Source organism: Talpa europaea (assembly GCF_964194135.1).
Source record: "Talpa europaea genome assembly, chromosome: 7".
Classification (NCBI taxonomy): domain Eukaryota; kingdom Metazoa; phylum Chordata; class Mammalia; order Eulipotyphla; family Talpidae; genus Talpa; species Talpa europaea.
This window is the reverse complement of record NC_140074.1, coordinates 95,412,254-95,432,846: the sequence shown is the minus strand read 5'-3', so window position 1 is coordinate 95,432,846 and position 20,593 is coordinate 95,412,254. Positions and strand designations below refer to the sequence as shown.

Genomic DNA, 20,593 nt, shown 5'->3' with positions numbered 1-20,593 from the left:
CACCCCTGTTCTTGTATGAATAAATAAATAAAATGAATAAAAAAAATCTCCTTCAAATTCCAAATAGATGAAAGATTTAGATGTAAGACCTGAAACAATAAGATACATAGAAGAAAACATTGGTGATATATTCCATGACATCAATGATAAAGATGTTTTTGGAGACTCGTCCCCTACAACAAGGGAAATAAAAGCAAAAGTAAACAATTGGGATTACTGCAATTTAAAAAGGTTTTACATGTTGAAAGAAAATATAAGTGAATTAAAAAGACATCCTACTAAGGGGGAGAAAACATTTACACATTACATAATCAACAAGGAATTAATATCCAAGATATATTAAAAAAAAACCTTATATAATTAAACAATAAACAGACAACCCAATTAATAAATGGGCAGCAGATCAGATGGGTTGCAGAGCTGAACAGACAATTCACCAAAGAAAATACAAGACCAACAGATGCATGGCAAAATGTTCATTGTGGCTTCTAACAAGGAAGACTGTCAGTTAAAACCAAAATAAGATATCATCTCATGCCAGTGAAAATGGCACATTTTAAAAAGACTCCCAGGGACAAGTGCTAGAGGGCATGCAGAGAAAGAGGAACCCTAATGCACTGTTGGTGGGAATATAAACTGCTGCAGTCAGTCTGCAAAGTGATCTGGATTTACCTTAAAAAACTAAAAAAGGAAATACTGTATAAACCAGCAATCCCACTCTTGGGTATCTGTCTGAAGAACATGAAACCATCAACTCAAAATATAAGTCCTCTACAATGTTGACAGCAGTACTATTTACATTAGTGTGGACATGAGCATTTACAATGCTCATTGACTCTGTCAAGACAATGTGGTATATCCACACTATGGAATGCCATTCAGCCACAAGGACAGATGAAATGTTTTCATTTACCAAAAATATGAAAGGAATTTGAGGGAATTATGAGCAGTTAAGCAAGTCAATGGCAAAGACAAATATTGGACATTTACATAGCAGATGAGTCAATAGAGTAAAATGTTGATTTAATAACTAACAGACATTAATAAATGAAGTGAGGTTTATTAGTTGAGAGGGAGCAGAAAGGGCGAAAGGGTCAAAAGAGATATCTCAGATGGTTGTGTATCAATAAAAAGAAAAATTTCTTCCTGATAGCTCTATTATCTCCAATTTTCTCTGCGAGTTCTCTTTTTTGGGTATCTTTGATTCATCCCTTTTGAAGGATTGTTTTGCTGTGATTTACAATTTTTTAATTTTAAACTCCCTTTTATGGTCTCACTCATAGCAGGAATCTAGAAAACTTAAATAAGGGGGCAGGAAAAAGAATAACTATAAGAAAGTAAAAATCAAAATCAACAAACAACTATGAACCAGAGACACTCTATGGGAGGTGGGGGGCAGGAGGGGAGGGATTGACGTCAAAATAAGGGGGTCTCAATTGTATGGGGAATATAAAAATTAAAAAAATTATATAAAAAAATAAATAAACTCCCTTTTAGTGGAAATTGTTTTCTATGGGTGTCCTACATGGCCGGATGGTAGGTGCACTCTAGAGCCTTGTGATTCTAAGACCAACCCCTTCTCTGCTCGAAGGTATTGTTCAGTAGATGTTCCTTCCCTCCCCTGCAATAAAAAATTTTCCTCCCTACTGAATCATTGCAATCAGCATATAAATATGCCATAATGCTTGTAATTTGTCTCATTTTGATAGTTCCCTCTATAGCAAAATGTCTAGAATGGTCTGTCTATATTTATTGCTCCAGTTTTCTCTGTCTCTGTTAAACTGCCAACATTTAGATTTTCTCCACTCTCAGCTACTCTTGACAAGCTCACCAATGATTCCCTTGTTGCTAAAACTAAAGGTCAATTCTCATGTATTTTTATTGATACACAACTAGCATTTGATCCAGTTGATTACTCCCTCCTCTTCCTTTGAACATATTCGGCACTGGGCTTCCAGAACATTATTCTGTGTTTGCTTCCTACTTCTGTCTCTTCCCTTTCTGTCTCTTTCTTCTTTGATGGATTCCCCCGACCCTACATGTTGATGTGTGCCAGGGGTCATTCCTCTTCTCTTGTCTCAGGGTATTAGTTATTTCCTCTGCCTGGAATCACCCCCAAGACATATCCATATGCTTTGTTTCTTTATTTCAAGTGTGTGTTCAGGGTTGTTTTATCAGACAAACTGATGATCCTACAAAATTTAGCTTCCATTTCTAACACAACCTAGTCCCCCTTACCTTGATTTAATTTTATCATGTATCATTACCCAACATATTTATCATTACTTGTTTATTTATGTAATGTCCATTTCCCTCAAAAACACAAGTCCCCCGAGGGCAGGGACTTTATCTTATTTAGTTAATTGTTGTATGCCTATTATTGGAATAGTACTAGGTGATGTCAATTTGAAGATCTTGGGTTCAGAGAAAGGGGTCCTTGGGTTACCTCAGAGAGTTTCACCAATGCTTCTCTTTAATTTTTTTTTAATTTTATTTGACATATTACATCATTCTTCATTTTGGTACGATGTATGCTTTCTCCTCTCAAGTGTGGTCCCCATGAGGTTCCCACCAGCAATTCACCCGTGTCACATCACCATGGTCCCCTGTGTTCTTCCCACCCATGTTTCAATCCTTCTCCCTCCTCTTTCCCTGCAGAATGTCTCTGATTTATAGTTGCCTATTGATTTTGATTTTCAGTTTATTATAATTACTTCCCCACCCCCCGGCCCCTTATTTGTTTCCTCTACATTCCTCCTATAAGTGAAACCATCCGATATTTTTCTTTTTCTTTCTGGCTTATTTCACTGAGCATAATCCCTTCCAGTTCCATCCATATGGCTGCGAACGGCACAAGTTTATTTTTTTGATTGCTGAGTAATATTCCATTGTGTATATATACCACATCTTCTTGATATAGTCATCTATTTCTGGGCATTTGGGTTGTTTCCATAGCTTACCTATTATAAAAAGTGACCAAAGCTTCCCTTTAATAAAGCAGCACCCAGCGAGTTTCCCCACAAGGCAGAGACATTTAGTTATATCTAAAAGGGCAGGTTTATTATAAAAAAAAGAAAGGAAAGAAAAGGATGGTTGGGACAGACATAAGTCAGCAGAAAGAGCTACCCCTAAAAGGGATGAGTTTGTTAAAAGAAATACTTACACAGACACAGGTGGGAAAGTCTTGGGAGACTCCTGTTTAAAAGCAAAGGTAAAAGGTTCCTGAAAAGAAACCTGCATAGTCACAGGTGGGCAGGAGAGATGCCTTTTGCCAGTGCAAAAATTGCAATAATATTTTCTTCTCTTTGGGAGGGGTTCATTCCTTTTGAGGAATTGTTAACTATTGTTGGATAAATTACTTCTAGGGTGTGACTAGGTAGATTTGAAAGGACAGTTGATCCTCTACAATGGCCCGCCATCTCCATAGCCCCACCTTTGGTCTGCACTCCTCATCCTTTCTATAGCAGTCTGATACTTGCTATAACATTTGGCACCTAAGACTTTTTCATATCTCCAGCTGGTTTAACGGCAGTTTCTGGGCTGGCGATGATGCCCCCATTCTAAATTTTCTACTCTTAGTCTCTACCACAAGTCAATTTTAGAAACTTCAGCCCAGGTTAAGTTAAAATAGTTTTCATACACTGGGGGTCTGTGCATTCCCGGGACCCAAAGAATAGGTTGACTTCCTTTTCCACTGGTTATAACGTTTTTCAGACGTGAGAAGTCATCACGATACATACCATCCTTCTCCACACAACTCCCCCTCAATTCCACACCAAAAACAAACACACAGAAAAGCAAAAACCGATCAAACAAAAACCAAACCAGAACAAAAAGCCCCTATTTCTCCAGAGGCGATGTCTTCACACTGCTGCGACTCCTTTTATGAGCGATCTCCATTTTGCTCCTGGCCTGGATGGAGCACACATGGGATTCACGCGTCACTCCAGAGCCCCAGCTTTGCACATGCTTTACTAATGCAGCGCAGTGTCACAAGACGCCTGTGTGGCAGAGTGAGAAAATCCTAAAAATGGGTAAGATCGAAATTCGGAAACTGGTGCGATGACGCTGGCAGTTATTTCCGAGAGAAGTGCCGCGGGGGCGAGCGGCAGCGGCAGCGGCAGCGAGTGGGGAGCGCGGGGGGCGTCCTGGACACGCTGCCGGCGCGTGGACGGGGCGCGGGAGTCAGGACGACATCCCCGTCCCGGCGGCGGGGACACAGGCGCGCGGGGGGCAGGGGCCGCCGCGGGGGGGGGGGGCGAGGTCGGCCCCTCGCTGAACCCCGACACTGACAGGGCAGGGGACGCGCGCGCCCCGGAAGTGTCGCTGGTGAGAACCGGGACAAGCGAGGCCGAGCCAGGGCGCGTCACGTCCAAGGCCCCTGGGAGGTGGAACAAGAGCTGTGAGAGAGCGACCTCGGCCAGGGCCGGAGACGCCCGTTTCCGTTTTGGGTCGGGACGAGGTGGAGGGGTTTGGGACGGACAAGGAGTTACCTTCGTGGCCCTCGCAGTGTTTGATCCAGTGCCTGGCACAGACTGTGAATGGCAGATGGACCGGCCGCCTCAGGGCCCCGGGGGCGCTGGCCTGGCTGGCGGCCCTGGCGGCCAATCGAAGCCTCCGCCTCAGTTCCGGCCCCGCCCCTCCCCCAGCCCCGCCCCTCCAGCTCCGCCCCTCCAGCTCCGCCCCGCCCCCAGCCCCGCCCCCGCCAGTCGCCCGACGGCCTCCAGAGGCGCGCGCAGCCGCCCGTCTCCCGGAAGTGCGCCCGGAGCTGGCGCTGCGGGCCGAGGTGAGCGCGCGCGAGCTGGGCTGGCCGGGCCGCCGCCGCCGCCCGGGGTCGGGCCTGGCGCCGACGGCGTCCTCGCGGTACTCGGCCGGGTCCCCGTAACCGCGGTGGGGCCTACTAACGCGCGCCCCTTCTCGGAGTGCGCGCGGGGACGCGGCGAGTGCGGGGGAGGGGCGGAGGGGCCGGACCCTGGGGGTCGTGGCGACGCCGGGATCCCTGCCGACTCAGCGTCCCGGAGTCTGTGGTCCCTTAGGGCGCTTCGGCCGGGTCCCTGCACCGGGAGCGCCACCGGACCCCGCCCTTCTGCCTTCCTCTAGAGCCTGCAGATGAGCCTGGAAGAGGGGACCCGGATGGGCTGAAGCCCAGCGCGTCTCGAGGGTGCAGTCGGTGTTGGGGCGAGGAGGGTGGGGAGCACCGATAGGGAGCACTGCCCAGAAGTAGCTGTTCGCTGCTGAGGGGTTTCGGGGGCGCTGGCCACCCAGGTGCTAAATGCCGGTAGCCACCCGCAGCCGTTAGTGACAGCTCCCGAGCTCGCCTCCATGAATTTCCATACCTCCGCGGCCGCCTTCCCCGAGCACAGGCTTGAGAGCTCCCTGGGTTTGCCTTTGGCTGCCACTCTGATCCTCAGAGCTTCCTGCTTTGAAAACTTTGCCGGGTAATTGTGAGAATTAAAAATAGCACGAACAGGGCCTAATATGGAGCTGCTACGTAAAAAAATTACTAGACTTTAGGTGGCAAGGCAGACTCATTCAGAGGGACTAGTACAATGGGCGTTTGCAGTAGCAGAGAGTTGGGGTGCACTCTGAATACAGGGAGAAGCAGTGTTGCTGCCAAAGCGGGGGAGTGACGGGAGGAGGGGGAAGGGGGAGAAGAAGGAGGTGGTGCAGGGGCGTGAATGGAAAATTACTAATGGCAACCTTTGACGGGAGTTGTGATTGGAGTTTTGTGGAAGGTAAGCCAGGTGACAAGTAATTTGATCAGATATCGGGATGGTCCCATAACAAGACTGGGGATGTAGAATTGTACTAGATATCAAAGATGGGGGATTTTCCGTAAACTGCCCCAAGAAAATTCGTACAAAAACTATCAAAAGAGTCAAGGACAGAGCCCAAGGACGGAGACTGGTCAAAAAGAGGATTCAGGAGCTTGACTAAGTTTGGTTAAGGAGAACCTTTGTCAGTAGCAGGTGTTCAGTAAACATTTCTATGAGTATGTATAATAAGTATACTTATCTAGATGTACATTTAAAATTCATCCTAATTTGTAACAGCTTTAATAATGTAACAACTATACATTTGGGATATCTCTTTTTTTGTTGTTGTAACTAGATACTTCTGAAGTCATTGGGATAAAAACCCATAACCTAGGCCTCCCTGGTGGTGCAGAGGTTAAATCTCAGCACTATCAAGCTATCCCCTGCCTCTGCCAGGGAGCTAACCCACATGGCACAGCAGATTTATTTTATTTATTTATGCACACAATTGGGGTGCAGTTCAGAGCTGGGGGGAATTGGGGTGAGAGCATTCACCAGAGACAGAGTGGGGAGCAGAACAGTCAGATCTACTGAAACACACTGCTGAGGGGAGCAGCTGGTGAAACAGGAGAGGTCTGCTGCACCATGTGGGTCAGCTCCCTGGCCAAAGATTGAACTCATGCCTCAGTGGCTGGCGTTATCTTGATAATGCCGAGACTAAACCCTGTGCCACCAGGGAAGCCCTTCGTGTGCTTTTTAAATGAACGTGTGTTCTGCTGTTGAGTCTAAATGTCAATTGGATCAAGTTGGTTGATACTGTTTTCATATTTTCTTTATCCTTACCAATATTTTTTTGGGGGGAGTCTACTTATTCTACCAATTACTGAGAAAAATCTGCAACTATGATTGAAGATTTGTCCCTTTAGATCTGATATTGTAGGGTAAATGGTTTTCAGGCTTTTCTGCTCTCCCACCATTAGGATTGCCCTGCCTTATGGGTCACCTGCAGTTGTAAGCTGACTTATTTACTTCTGTGGGCCATGGGAGGAGTATTGAGGTAGTCACTAGAGAAGCAGAGGCAGGAGAGAGGCAGGAGAGAGAAGGGGAGAAAGAAAGCCAGAAGAGAGAGACGCCCAGAGTGAAGACTTGCCAGGGGCTTGGAGGCCTGCTCGCCTCCATAAACTGCCCCAAGAAAATTCGTACAAGAACTATCAAAAGAGTCAAGGACAGAGCCCAAGGACGGAGACTGGTCAAAAAGAGGATTCAGGAGCTTGACTAAAGTTTGGTTAAGGAGAACCTTTGTTCTCCTTGGAGGCCTGCTCGCCCCCATGCCTCCTGGCACCCCTGCCTGTCATGTATCTGTTTGCCACACTACATGTAAAGCTCCATAAAAGCTTGAGAAACCCATTGAGGACTCCAGGACTCTCCTTTACCCGTCTGCCAGATCATAGATAACCTGCTCTGTGCCTGTCGTGCCCCTACAGATACATACACATTTAGGTTGTTTTATGTTTTAGATGATTTGACCCATTTATCATACTAAAATGACCTTTATTTCCTTTTATCTTGAAGTCTACTTTGTCAGATACTAATATAGCCACACTAATTATATATTCTTGATGACTTAATCCATTTCTCATCATGAAATGTCTTTGAAATCTTTTAGTCATATACCTATATAGCCATATCAGCTTTCATGTGCTCACTATTTGAATAGAATATCATTCAATTCTAAACTATCTTGACTTTATATAAAAAATGTTTCTTATAGACAGTATATGGTTGGGTCTTGCTTTTAAAAATCTAACTATCTCTGCTTTATAATTGCAGTGCTTAGTCCATTTACATTTAATGTAATTATTGATATGGTTGGGTATTCATCTTTTTTTCCCCCCACATTTGAGCTTTCTGTTTTTATTTTATTCTCTTGCTTTTTCCCTATCACATTTTGGGTTATTGAGTGTTTCTAGGTATTCCTTATTGGTTTTTAAAACTATACTTCTTTGTATAAGATTTTTATAGCTAGAAAATCAAAGTTTAACTTACAGTCTAATATTTCAAAAATATCACTTTATATTTCACAATACACATTTCTCATTTCTTGCCTCTCCCTTAACACCATACTCTAACCATTTGTCACTTGACACTCAACACCACTCTCTTCCTACCTCTCAGCACTTCATAAATACAATAATAATAATCTAGCAACAGATTAATTGCATTTACCTCTTTTTTTGTACTGTTTTTAAAAATCCTTTGCTTCCACTTACGTTCTACTTTGTTATTTTTGCTTTTAAGAGTCAGCTGACTTTTAAGGAAATTATAAGAAATGAAAGCATAGTATTTTATATTTATTCAACATTTACTTACTATTTTTGGAGATCTTTATGCCTTTCTGTAGATTGGCGTTTCCCTTCAACTGAAGATGTCCTTTATCATTTCTTGTGCATGCAACTGGTGACATTATTTATCTGAAAAATGCCTTTATTTTGATTCTTGTTTCTAACAGATGTTTTGGGGGATGGCAAATTCTGATGGTTCTTTTTCTGGAATTTGCATTTGATTCTTTTTATAATTTCTATTTCTTGATGGAAAGTATCGCTTAAGACTACATTTTTCTTTCAGTCGTTGGGCCATGTTGGGGTTGGTTTCTCTTAATGGGTTGGTTTCTCTTAATTGTTTTTTCCACTTAATACTGGGTCACATTTTCCTTTTTTAAAAAATGTCTAAATACGCCTAGTAATTTTGGATTGCGCCTTGGATGTTGTGGATGACACATCATAGATGCTAAAATTTCTATTATCTTTCTCTGAAGAGTATTGACCTTAATTACTGACTGACCACTTCTGACTTGTGTTAATGTGGTTTTATGCCTTGTTAGGGCACATCTTTGGAAAGTCCAAAGTGTTTCCCAAGTCCTTCTAATTTGATCACAATAGACCAGTAGACTGCTCTCTGTGGGTCATGTTGAGGCTTGCTTTTAGGTCTTTAAGGGCAGGTTTAGAGTATGTCTTACTCTAGGGTATGGTGTTGACTCCTAATATGTAACCTTTCTGGTATTTCAGGATGCCTTCCATATTAACAAAGTTTCTCCATTAATGGTCAAAATACCAATGCCTTTCATCACTTATTAGCCTTCTATCTCTCCTTTCCTCTTTACCCTATGGTAACTGCTTGCTGGTAAACCTTACATAGTTTCATCCTACTCATATGCAGTCCAACCCTTAGCCAAGGGTGCACAGGGAAATTTAGACTTCTGTCCCCTCTTCCACAGCTCCCTCCTCTCCACTGTCCTGTTCTTCAGATTCCAGCCACTTCAGAAGTTCCATATTCTGACATCTGCTTCCTCAGTTCAGTAAGATCTATGAACTTTTCTTGAGCTGTAGCTCCCTGCAGTATGTTGGGAAATTGTCCCCATGTAGACAGATAGATGGTCATGAAGCTTATCCAATGAGTTTTTCTCCATTCAGGGATTTCACTCTTGCCTGCCTATTGTTTCCTTATAAATATTATCAAGTTTTGTAATTGATTACAGGACTAGTTTATTTGGATTCTTGTTGTTTATTTGATTCTGCCATGGCCAGAAACAAATAACCAAAACACATTATTTAGTGAGCACATAATATATATCCTGTAGCATACTGGCTTCTCTCTGATTATATGAATGAATATGTGGACTTTTTTTAAACAAAAAATAAATTTGATGAGGTGTATGTGAAAAACATGTATGTTGAACACCATGGGTTTAAATTGAGCAGATTCACGATACACAGATTTTCTTATAAACACATGGCATGTGGCATAATTTATGGTTCTTGAGAAATACAATACAGTACTATAAATGTATTTTCTGTTCTTTTGGATTTTCCTAACGTTTTCTTTTGCCTTTAGAACTATATTCTTTAGGATTACATGCTAGAAAGATAACTAAAAATAGTGCATGATCCTTTGAAAATATGTTAACTTTGCATTTAATATTTCTCTTTTCACTGTGTAATACTCTCTTTTCAATCTTGATACCATTAAATAGTGATCACTTCGTCCAAGACTGAAGGAATGTTTTCTAAGTAGTTAGTATTATTTGTAGGCATCTTTAGCCCAGGATTGAAAATTTCAGATGTGACATTTTTCATAGATTTCCAAAAATACCAGTTTTCAACATGGCACTGAAGAAGTCGCTTAGAATTGCACCTTTTGGGAAAGAGTTAATATTTACTTTTCAATCTCATTTAGTATGGAAGTATCTGATCCTGTCAACATCAACCTTTATTTCTAGGGCATTGATGTCTTTGTTCAGTTTTATTTTTCAGCCTTCAGATGTATGGAAGTGTTTTGCAGAAATGCTGCTCACCTGTAAACCATAGTTAAACTGCTTGATGTGGTACTTTTTTTCTTGTTCTTCAAACATCCAAAGTAGAATAATGAAAGGTACCACATGAAGCTGTTTGAGGACCAGAAAACAGTGTTATAAAATCCTAGGGGGATGGTCACAATTTAGATATAGTATTAGTGGTTTGCTTTGTGACTTCGAATTTACAATCTTTCAAAATGGAATAGTGTAATTATTGGTTTGGAAAGATCTGTGACTGAGGCTTCTCAGGTAGGGCATGCAAATTTCTTCTTTTTGAAAATGTGTCTCTCTTCTTTGTTTAGCACTCAGTCTCTCTCCCTTGCTGGTGTTCCGGTGAGAAACTCTGTGAAGTTCTGATTCTCCCAAGACACCTCCATCCCAGAAGCACTTCACCTGAAAGAACTTGCCAAGCCAGACAATGCCCATTGAGTTGGGGCAGACCCTGGTCCTGCTGCCGCCGCTGGCGAAAGCTGAGAACTCTCTATTCGCTGGAGCAGATGCTGCCTCCCAAGAGGAGCTTGCTAGCCCTGAGACTGCACGCCAGCTTTTCAGGCAGTTTCGTTACCAGGTGATGTCTGGGCCCCACGAGACCCTGAGACAACTTCGAAAGCTGTGCTTTCAGTGGCTGCAGCCGGAAGTTCACACCAAGGAACAGATCCTAGAGATCCTCATGTTGGAGCAGTTCCTCACCATCCTCCCTGGGGAGATCCAGATGTGGGTGCGGAAGCAGTGTCCAGGCAGTGGAGAGGAGGCAGTGACCCTTGTGGAGAGCTTGAAGGGAGACCCCCAGAGACTCTGGCAGTGGGTAAGCAGAGAGCATTACAATCTGAGCTAGCTGGGATCTTAGTATTGATAGAATGTTCCTGAAACCAATTGTATGGGCTTTTCTATATCAACAACCAGTTTTCCAGTTCTCAGATTGTCAACATCAGACAACTGGTTGTCTTGAATTCAGTTCAGTTCTGACATTATCTGGGGTTGGCTCAGACCCCAAAGGATAAGGGGTCAGTGTCACAAAACTGCCCCCATTTCAGATACCAGTGGCAAGTCGCAGAGGTCTCTATACTTACACTGACGGAATGAATTTGGAGGTTTCCACAACTGCCTTGGGTTTGATAATTTGCCAGAGTGACTCATAGAACTCAAGGAAACACTTTACTTACCTTTACCTGTTTATTATAAAGGAAATGACTCAGAAACTGCCAAATGAAGGTGGTGGTGGCAGCACAGCAATTTCATGCCCTTTCTTTCTGATTATGCTATCCTGTCAGTATTTTGAGGTATTTACCACCTCAGAAGCTCCCTCAACTTATAGTTGCATGGTTTTTATGAATGTTTCATTACTCAAGCATGATTAATTATTGATGATTGGTGATTGAAAATCTCTAGCACTTATTTCCTCAGAGATTGAAGGATGGTTCTCACCCTCTGTTTACCTAGTTGGCTCCTCTGGTGACCGGCCCTGATCCTGAAGTTACCCCTAGGATTTCACTAAAAGTCACCTCAATAGCATACACTCAGGTTTGGTTGAATGGGCATTAATATAAATAACAAAAGACATTCCTGTCACTCATCCTTCAGGAAATTCTAAGGGTTTTAGAAGCTCTGTGCCAGGAAGCATGGACCAAGACCAAATATTTACTTACTGTAACACATTTGTCTATCCCCATAAGACTCTGTGACTTTCAATATATCTTCGCCATTAGGAATTGAAGATAAAAGTTTCCCATCCCATTCCAGCTTTACACTAAAATGTTCAAGGAGTTCAACAGATGGCTGGATTTTAATTAATGGAGACTCTCCATCAATTAGTGGCATATCTTGAAGGTCTCCCAGGCCTGGCTCAGGTCTCAACTTTTGGCCTCTCTTAGGATGTTTCCCTTGTGGGTTCCTGCTGAGCTAGAAATCTGGCTTTCTCCTTCCCTGTTGCATGCCGCTAAGAAGCTTATGATTTATGATCTCCATAGAAGATTAGCTTTGTTTTTTTCAGAAATCCTCACTCTGGATCCTTTAGTAATTAGTGCTATCTGGTCTTAGATCAGCATCCAAGTTCTAGGACAGGAAATATTATCAGAGAAAGTGGAATCAGCAAGTTGTCAAGTGCGGGAATTGGAAACCCATCTTGAAGTGGTGCCTCAGGAGCTGGGACTTCAGAATTCACCCTCCGGGCCTGGGGAGCCACTGAGCCACATCGTGAAAGAGGAGTCTGACCCTGAACAAGAATTAGGTGAGGGGCAGTTACCAGTTACTCATGCCAGTGTGTGGTGCTCTCTTAGAGGAATTTGGGCATCGGGGTTAGTAGACCTAAGAGTGAGTTGAAAATGATAATGCTGCCCAGATTAGGATATCTCTGGAAAGTTTGGAAGCAGGATAAACCTGCATGAATTGCTCTGATTTTGAGATTCAAGGTCTATAATTAAATCATTTTTTGGATTTTGGTCAAACCATTTGGATTTCCGTTTGGAAGCAAATATAGGTGAAAATATTGGGAAAGTTGGAGGGAGTTAGGGAAATCATAGATGGCCTCACAAATAACAGTTCTAATCTGTGAAGATTTTTCTCTTATGTTCTGTGGAGAGTAGTAAGTAGCTTCTTCATGCTTCTGTTTCTTACTTCAGTGATGGCTGCATCTCAGCTTTCTGCCCAACCTGAAGAAAGGCTCATCAGAGACCAGGACTTTGGAGCCTCACTTCTCCAAACAGCGCCTCAGGTAAGCTGGTTACCCTGCTTTTCTTACCGCTTAGCCAGGCTTTGATCGAAAACCAGAATACCAACTTTGCAGTTTGCCCTGGGTGTGGGTGTGTGTAGGGGAATAGTGCTATGGAGGGCACAGAAGGATGTACCTTTTCAGTTGTGCTTGTACTTTTAAATATCAAATTGTTAGGCAGAAGGTTGCTTGGTAAAACAAAAAGATCTGGGTGTTTTTTCAGATATTTCAAGCAGTTTGGAGGATTTGCTGTTGCTGCTCTACTAAGTAGAGAGTATCCCTATGAAAGGTCTATGCAATTACCATTTTAACTAGTAGCAGTATTATACATACATATATAAAATTTCCTATATTTAGCTGATAACTAATAACCACTTAACCCAAACAAACAAAAATCATTTTTATACAACCCCAGTATTGCTCCCCCAAACTAACAGCACTTATTTGCCTTGGAAGGATGTTAATAGTCGATGGAATCCTTTTTATAGTCGTTCCCTCTAATCTCTTCTATAAATTAAGGACTTCGCGAACAATGACAGAATAATGAAGTGACATCCCTCCACTGTGGCGCTTCGATATCAGAATCCATAACTGAGTTGGAATCTCCCAAACAGTCTGGTTGTATTTACTATGTTTTCAAACAAGGAAAGGCACAGTCCAAAAAGCTGTGTAAGTCAATTGTGGCAGTGTCTCATAAAGTCACTAGATGGTGCCGTTTCCTCACAATTTGAGAGTATTTCCCATCAAATCCTTATTTCTTCCCTCGGAAAGTAGGAATTGAGATTTTTTTCCCCTCCTTCTTATAAAAATGTGAAAAATGCAAGATGGTGGCACTTAGTGTTTTACCTCTTAAAGAAAGAGGTTTCATTCCAGCCATCCCAGCTTCTTGGCAGTTCCCTGAGTAAATATACGGCTTTTAACTGGAAGTACACTGTTTAGAGACACCTGGAGCATCTTTTCTAAGTTTTGAAGAGCTGACTGTGGCCTTGGGGATTTAGGTGGCTGTGTTCATTTCTGCCTTGTACAGTTCTTGGTCGATGTTGTTTTGGTGCCCATGGACTGTAGACCCTGTAGCCAGCAAGCCAAGCAGCCAAGCAGCCCATCAGAGGGTGCTGTACCTGAGGTTCCCATCCTTTTCTCTGCCAGTGCTGAAGCACGGACTGTGTTCCGACGATGAAGACTGAGAACTCCTGTATCCGGCAGTGTTTGCCCAGGCACTTTTTTCCAGGAGGTTATTAAAGTAGCTTCATTCACAGAAGATTAACAACAACAAAATATTAAAACGTTTGCTGTTTCCATTGTCTTTCATCTCTTTCCACATTTTGATGTTCTAGGGTGTAATAGGAAGATGAGTTCATCATTTCTTATCTCTGTTCTCCGTATCCTGATCATTCATGAGAGTAATGCATGTCAGCTGTGGGCTTCCTGAAAGTATACGGAGTCTCTTACTTCTCTCCACAAACCCTTGGAGTGAGCCTGGGAGGCAAAGTATCCCATAGGCTCATATGATAGTAAAATTAATATTTATCATCTACTGGGGACTTACTTGCTGAAGATTTTATTTTACCCTGACAACATACATTGAGTGCCAGCCCTGTCCCCATTGCCCTGTGCCCTGTCTTGGAAACTGGGAAAGTACAATAGTGTCCTTGACTCATGGCACTTACATGCTAGTAAAGGCAACTATTGGCCAAAGAGGGGTGTGTGTACACGTGCATACACAAACTTCTCATAAACTACGGTGAATGCTGTGAATGAGAAGTGCTGTGTGCTGTGAAAGTAGATGACACTCATATGATTTCTTTTTTTTTTAAAATAAATTTTATTTTTATATTCCCCATACAATTGCAACCCTCTTATTTTGACCCCAATCCCTCCCCTCCCCGCCCCCCACCTCCCATTGAGTGTCTCTGGTTCATAGTTTTTTGTTGATTTTGATTTTCACTTTCTTATAGTTATTCATTTTCCTGGTCCCTTCTTTAAGTTTTCTAGATTCCTGCTATGAGTGAGACCATCCGGTATTTTTCTTTTTCTTCTGGCTTATTTCGCTGAGCATGATCTCTTCCAGCGCCATCCATGTTGCTGCAAATTGCATGTGTTTATCTTTTTTGAATGCTGAGTAATATTCCATGGTGTATATGTACCACATCTTCTTGATTCAGTCATCTATTTTTGGGCATTTGGGATGTTTCCAAAGCTTAGCTATTGTAAACAGTGCTGCTGTAAACATAGGGGTGCAGGTGTTCTTTGGAATTGATGTTTCTGTGTCCTTTGGGTAAATACCTAGGGACACTCATATGATTTCTGTTAAGCCTCCCGACAGTTTTTGAGTTCAATTCTATTGTTAGGTAAGGACAGGGACTCAGACAGTTTAAGTAACTACTCAAGGTCACATAGCTAGAAAGTGGCAAAGTTGGTCCTTGAAACTGTCTGATTCCAAAGCCTGTTCTGTGAACCACTCTCCTATGTAAATAGTTTCTGACAGTTGGCTTCTTTGTGAGGAGATTGAAATTTGAATTCATGAAAATAGATCTGAGTTAGATAGTATCCAGTTTCCAGCTCTGTGGGATGAGGCCATGTTTTGGGGATACTTGAGGGACACCTTGCCCTTGAAACCCTCATTTTCCCAGTAACTGAGAGGAAAGATGATTTAATGTAGACCCAAGTGTTTTTTTTTTTTTTTAAGATTTATTTATTTATGCATACAAGAGCTGGGGTACAGGCCAGAGGTGCAGGTGTAAGAGGATTCATCAGAGACAGAGTGGGGAACAGAACAGGCAGACTGACTGAAACACACTGTTGAGGGGAGCCAGAGGGCGAGACAGGAGAGGTCTGCTGTGACTGTGGGTTGCTCCCTGGCAGGCCGGGGATTGAACTTAGATTGCTTCATAGTCCTGTGCTTAACCCCTTGCGCCACCAGGGAGGCCCAATTCCAAGTGTTGTTTTTTTTCTAAAGATTTATTTATTTTTTTATACAAGAACAGGGTACAGCCAGATGCGTGGGAGGATGAGAGGATTCACCAGAGACAGAGCGGGGAACAGAACAGGCAGAATGACAAAATACACTGCTGAGGGGAGCAGTGGGTGAGGCAGGAGAGGTCTGCCGCACCACGTGGGACCCTCGCCAGTGGGCTGGGATTGAACTGGCGTTTCAGAGGCTGTGGACAGCTTCACAGTGCTGCACTCAACTGCCTGCACCACCACAGGAGGCCCTTCCAAGTGTTTTTGACAGCAGCATCTCTCTGTTTTGAATCCGTCCATCTGAATTTCAGAGTGAGAGTTATAATTCAGTTTACTTTGTAATAGATTCTTTCACCCTTTTGCTGATTTGCCTTGGTTTTCCAACAAATTCCTTTTTAACTTTTTTCTCCTCTTGACTCTCCAGATTTTAATTAAATACAAGGAATATCAAGTTCCAAATATCCAAAGACTTACTGTAAGTGCCGGAAGAGTTAAGGACAACAGTGTAGAAAAGGTCCTGTCTTCTCCGTGTCCTCTGCTCTTAGATACATGTAAATTTGGCAATTTAAAACTGAAACCTAGATGTTTTCTAATCAGGCCAAGAAATAACTGATGTAGACACTGAATTTCCCCCTTGGCCTCCTCCCTCGAGCCTCCTCCTTTGAACTGCCTCCCCTGATTTATTTCTTAGCTCTCATGATGGCCAGAAGACTTAGGTACATTCCTCCCCACCTCCTCAGCTTTCCTATAGGCAGGGAATGCAGGGCTCAGAAACCTTCATTGGAGTCATGGCACTGCATTTTTCTAGGAGCAATGGAGGCACCTCGATTCCACTCAGAAGGAACAATACTGGGATCTCATGCTGGAGACGTACGGGAAAATGATCTCAGGAGGTGAGGCTGCGCACTGGCCTTGAAGGAGGGAAAAATGGCTTAGCATTTTCTATGTACTCTTAGACATAACTCCTCCACCTGAAGTTCTTTGGGTAAAGGAAAGACACTAGAGACACAATTTGGAACTTGGGTGAGTTGGGGATGGCAGTTAGAGTAAGAACTTCCTTGTATTGAAATTATTGTGTCTGCAGGGGCTGTCATGGGTACATTACATAAATAACACCTTCAATTTATGGAGTGGGTGATGGTTTTCCCATTTGAAAGATGGTGAAAGTGACTGTCAGACCAGGTCACTTGTTTACTGTTACATAACCTGTAAGTGCTGTTACGTAACTTATAAGCACTGACTTATGACAACTCAGTTGTGGCTGCTCTGAGTTGGTGCTTTTTCTACTAAGCCATCTGTTGGAACCAGCCAGTGGGTGGGCCCAGTCTTGACCCTTCACTGGTCTACCAGGGTGTCTGATCCAACCAACCAGACTTTTTGTCTCCTTCACCATAGATCCTTGACATCTTGTGAGTCTCAGAAGTATCACACATCCTTCTAAGATGAGTTTCCCTAAGTGGCCTCCAGAGCCATATATTCCCCTTCATGCTCAGGGCGCTCCTTAGAAAGGTGAAGCTTGGGTCTCATTGTTCCCCGTTCATCTCAGTCCGGGTCTTCTTTCTCTCAATACCAGGCATTTCCAATTCTAAGCCTGACCAGACTAATTCAACAGAGTATGGGGAAGAGCTGGCAGGATTGCACCTTCATGTCAGCGAGAAGATTCCAAGACCCATCTGCATCGGTGAGTGAATTTTCTTTGGTCCACAGCCATTTCTAACCTCCTTTCATGAAAATGGAGGTGGTGGGCCTCCCCTGGTGGTGCAGCGGTTGAGTGCTGGGCTGAGAGGCTGCCGGCAACCTCTGCAGTGCCGGTTCGTTCCCCGGCCATCGGTGAGGGTCCCACCAAAAAAAAAAAAAAAAAGAAAATGGAGGTGGTGGGGGGAGTATTACGACTTGGTTTCTAACACTTGGTTTCTTTTTTACTTTTTTATTTTTTTAAATTATTTTTATTTATTTATACAAGCGCTGGGTACAGTCACAAGCGCGGGAGGGTGAGAAAATTCACCAGAGCCAGAGCGGGGAACAGAACAGGCAGATTGATGAAATATTCTGCTGAGGGGAGCAGCGGGCGCTACAGGAGAGGTCTGTGCGCCATGTGGGACCCTCGCCGGTGGCCGGGGATCGAACCAGCGCTGCAGAGGCTGCGGGCAGCTTCACAGCCCAGTGCTCAACCGCTGCACCACCAGGAGAGGCCCCTCTAACACTTGGTTTCTAACTGTTATCACTAGCCATGGTTAGTCCAGTTTACTACATGGTTAGTCCAGGCCCAACTTAGGTTGGGTCTCCTTGTTTCTGACTATAGGACTGTTAACATGTATGTTAAATCATGGAAGAAAGACTACATATTGGATCTGCTGCCTCTAGCCTTGTCTTGTGGCAACTTTCTCCATGAAAATAGTATATATTGTGAATAATGAAAATATGGGTAGAATTCTTTTATTAAAAAAAAAGATCATGTAATAGCTATTATCACCCTTCTTAACTCGTTTTCCTTTTTCTTTTATTACTCTGGATATAGTGAATAGTAACCAATTCATGCTCGATAAAATAAGACAAGTGACCAAACAAAAAAGATGTTTTAGCTTATATCTTTGCCCCTAACTTTCATTAAACAACAGTAACAACAAATATTTCATTTAAGTCATGTGTTTTAAGACTGAGGAAGAAGAAATATGACCTTGTTCTGTTGTAAAATAGCAATTGCCGTTTGCCTTCTACACTCTTTCTAGAAAATTGTGGTTATGCAAAAGCTGTCTAAGCTACTTGCCTACCTACCTACACACACACACACACACACACACACACACACAGAGGTGAAAAAGATGGAGTAGGAAAGGATGGGAATGGAAGTTGTATACAAGGCATCTTTTTCCCCAGCAGGATCTAATTATTTTCCTTTGCTCACATACTGCTGAGAGAACAAGTATCAAGTGAGACATATGATTTTAATTTTAAGCAATATATTTATCATAATACTATTTTATAATGATTCCTTTGGAGCAGCAGTAGTTTTAAAAATGCATATTGTGGCCAATTTGTGCATTGTGAAATCCTTCTGTAGGGTTGCAACCAGCATTGAGAAAAATGAAGTGATAAGATTGAATGAAAATGATCAGAATACAAAAAGTAACTATCAGATCTCAGGGTAGTTAGCATTTCAGAAAATTTTTCCCCAAATATGTGTTTGTACTGTATTTCAATGTAAGTATATTTTGTACTGTGAATAGCAGTCAAAAAAAGTTTGAAGATACTGCTTTAGTGGTTGTTGCAGTAGGATTTAATACAAATTCTGGGAAATTGATGCAGCCGTCTTAGTATGCAGAGATGAGGCCTGGACTAGGGCAGATGCTGCAATAATGATCAGTTCAGTCTAAAAGATCCATTTAGGCTGCCTGCCACATCTGCACACAGACCAGGGGACAAGTCACAGGAAAAAGTGTGTGGAAAAACAGCTCACAGTTAGAACAGGTCAGCAAGGGAGTAAGCGCCAAAAAGCCATATGCTCACACTTCTAATCCAAATTTCAAGAGATTAAAAAATTAATTGGAAAAATGACTTTAGTTATTTGGAAGACCACTGAAAGACTAGCTTAAGAAAGTTTTGAAAGAATAATCAATATTAGATGTATAAGTCTGTTTAAGAAACTAAAATCATTAAAATGATGATATACTGACAAAAAGAGAGATTGACAGGCCAGTGAAACAGAAAAGGGAGCCTTGGAAGAGAGACTGGTCTGTATAAGAATTTAATATAGGGCTGGTGAAGAATTTAATATAACCGCTGGTGGCTCAGTGGTTGAGTGCTGGGCTGCAAAGCTGATAGGGCCTCCCCTGGTAGTGCAGGGGGTTGAGCACTGGGTTCTGTCCCCGGCCACCAGCCAAGTGTCCCACCTGGCGCGCAGACCTCTACCACAGCCCGCTGCTCCCCTCAGCAGTGTATTTTGTCAGTCTGCCTGTTCTGTTCCCTGCTCAGGCTCTGGTGAGTTCTCTCACCCTCCCATGCTTCTGACTGTACCCAGTGCTTGTATAAATAAATAAATAAATAAATCTTAAAAAAAAAAAAAAGAATATAGATGAGGAAGAAGCAGCACAGATCTATGGGGTATGAGCAGTATCTGGAAGACTCTGGGAATTAGTTTAAATTTTATGTATGTCATGTTCCAGAATAATTTGGAATAGATGAAAAAGACAAAATATGAAAATAATAAAGAAAAATAGGTGAATATTTGACTCATGTCTGGGTGGGTAAGATTTTTATGAGTAAAAATCAGTGGAAAAAAAGATTAAGGAAAAGATTAATAGACTTGAGTTCAGGCTTAGTATGGTTAAAAAAAATCCTACTTCTTGATGTAAAAAAAAACAATAAAAAATTAAAGTAAATTGGGGAAAAGCAGTTTTAATGAACATGACAGATAAATTATTTTTTTTAATACAGAAAGAGTTAATGCATGTTGATAAGAAAAAAATGACTTTCCCAATAAAAAGTGGATGGCGGTTTTGGGTATGAAAATATCTCAAAAATGTGAAAAATTCGGCAGTTTATAAGTAAGGAATAAAAATTTATAACAATGAAAAAAACATTTTTCACTGGTCTAAATGGCAAATAATAAGACATACTCATGCTTGAGTTTTGAACACCCATCTGCCCTCTGCCCAGCTTCTCATACTAGAGGATGACATAGACATTCTGGAAATTGATTTGGCAATTACCAAGTGTCAGGGCACCTTAATAACAACATTCATGCCTTTTGACACAGTAATTCCATTTTGAAAAATCTCCTATTAAGGTATTGATCAGAAATGTGGGCAAAAATTTATG

At 42.3% G+C, this 20,593-nt stretch overlaps 1 protein-coding gene across 1 annotated transcript; it reads left to right on the top strand.

The window, feature by feature from the left end:
• Positions 1-10,525: 10,525 nt before the first annotated feature.
• ZNF18 (zinc finger protein 18) lies at positions 10,526-17,464 on the top strand (the record flags this gene model as incomplete). Its single annotated transcript, XM_084236840.1, has 5 exons — positions 10,526-10,912; positions 12,145-12,334; positions 12,726-12,817; positions 16,584-16,668; positions 17,349-17,464. 5 exons carry the CDS (start codon positions 10,526-10,528, stop codon positions 17,462-17,464), a joined length of 870 nt encoding a protein of 289 aa, XP_084092966.1.
• Positions 17,465-20,593: the final 3,129 nt, after the last annotated feature.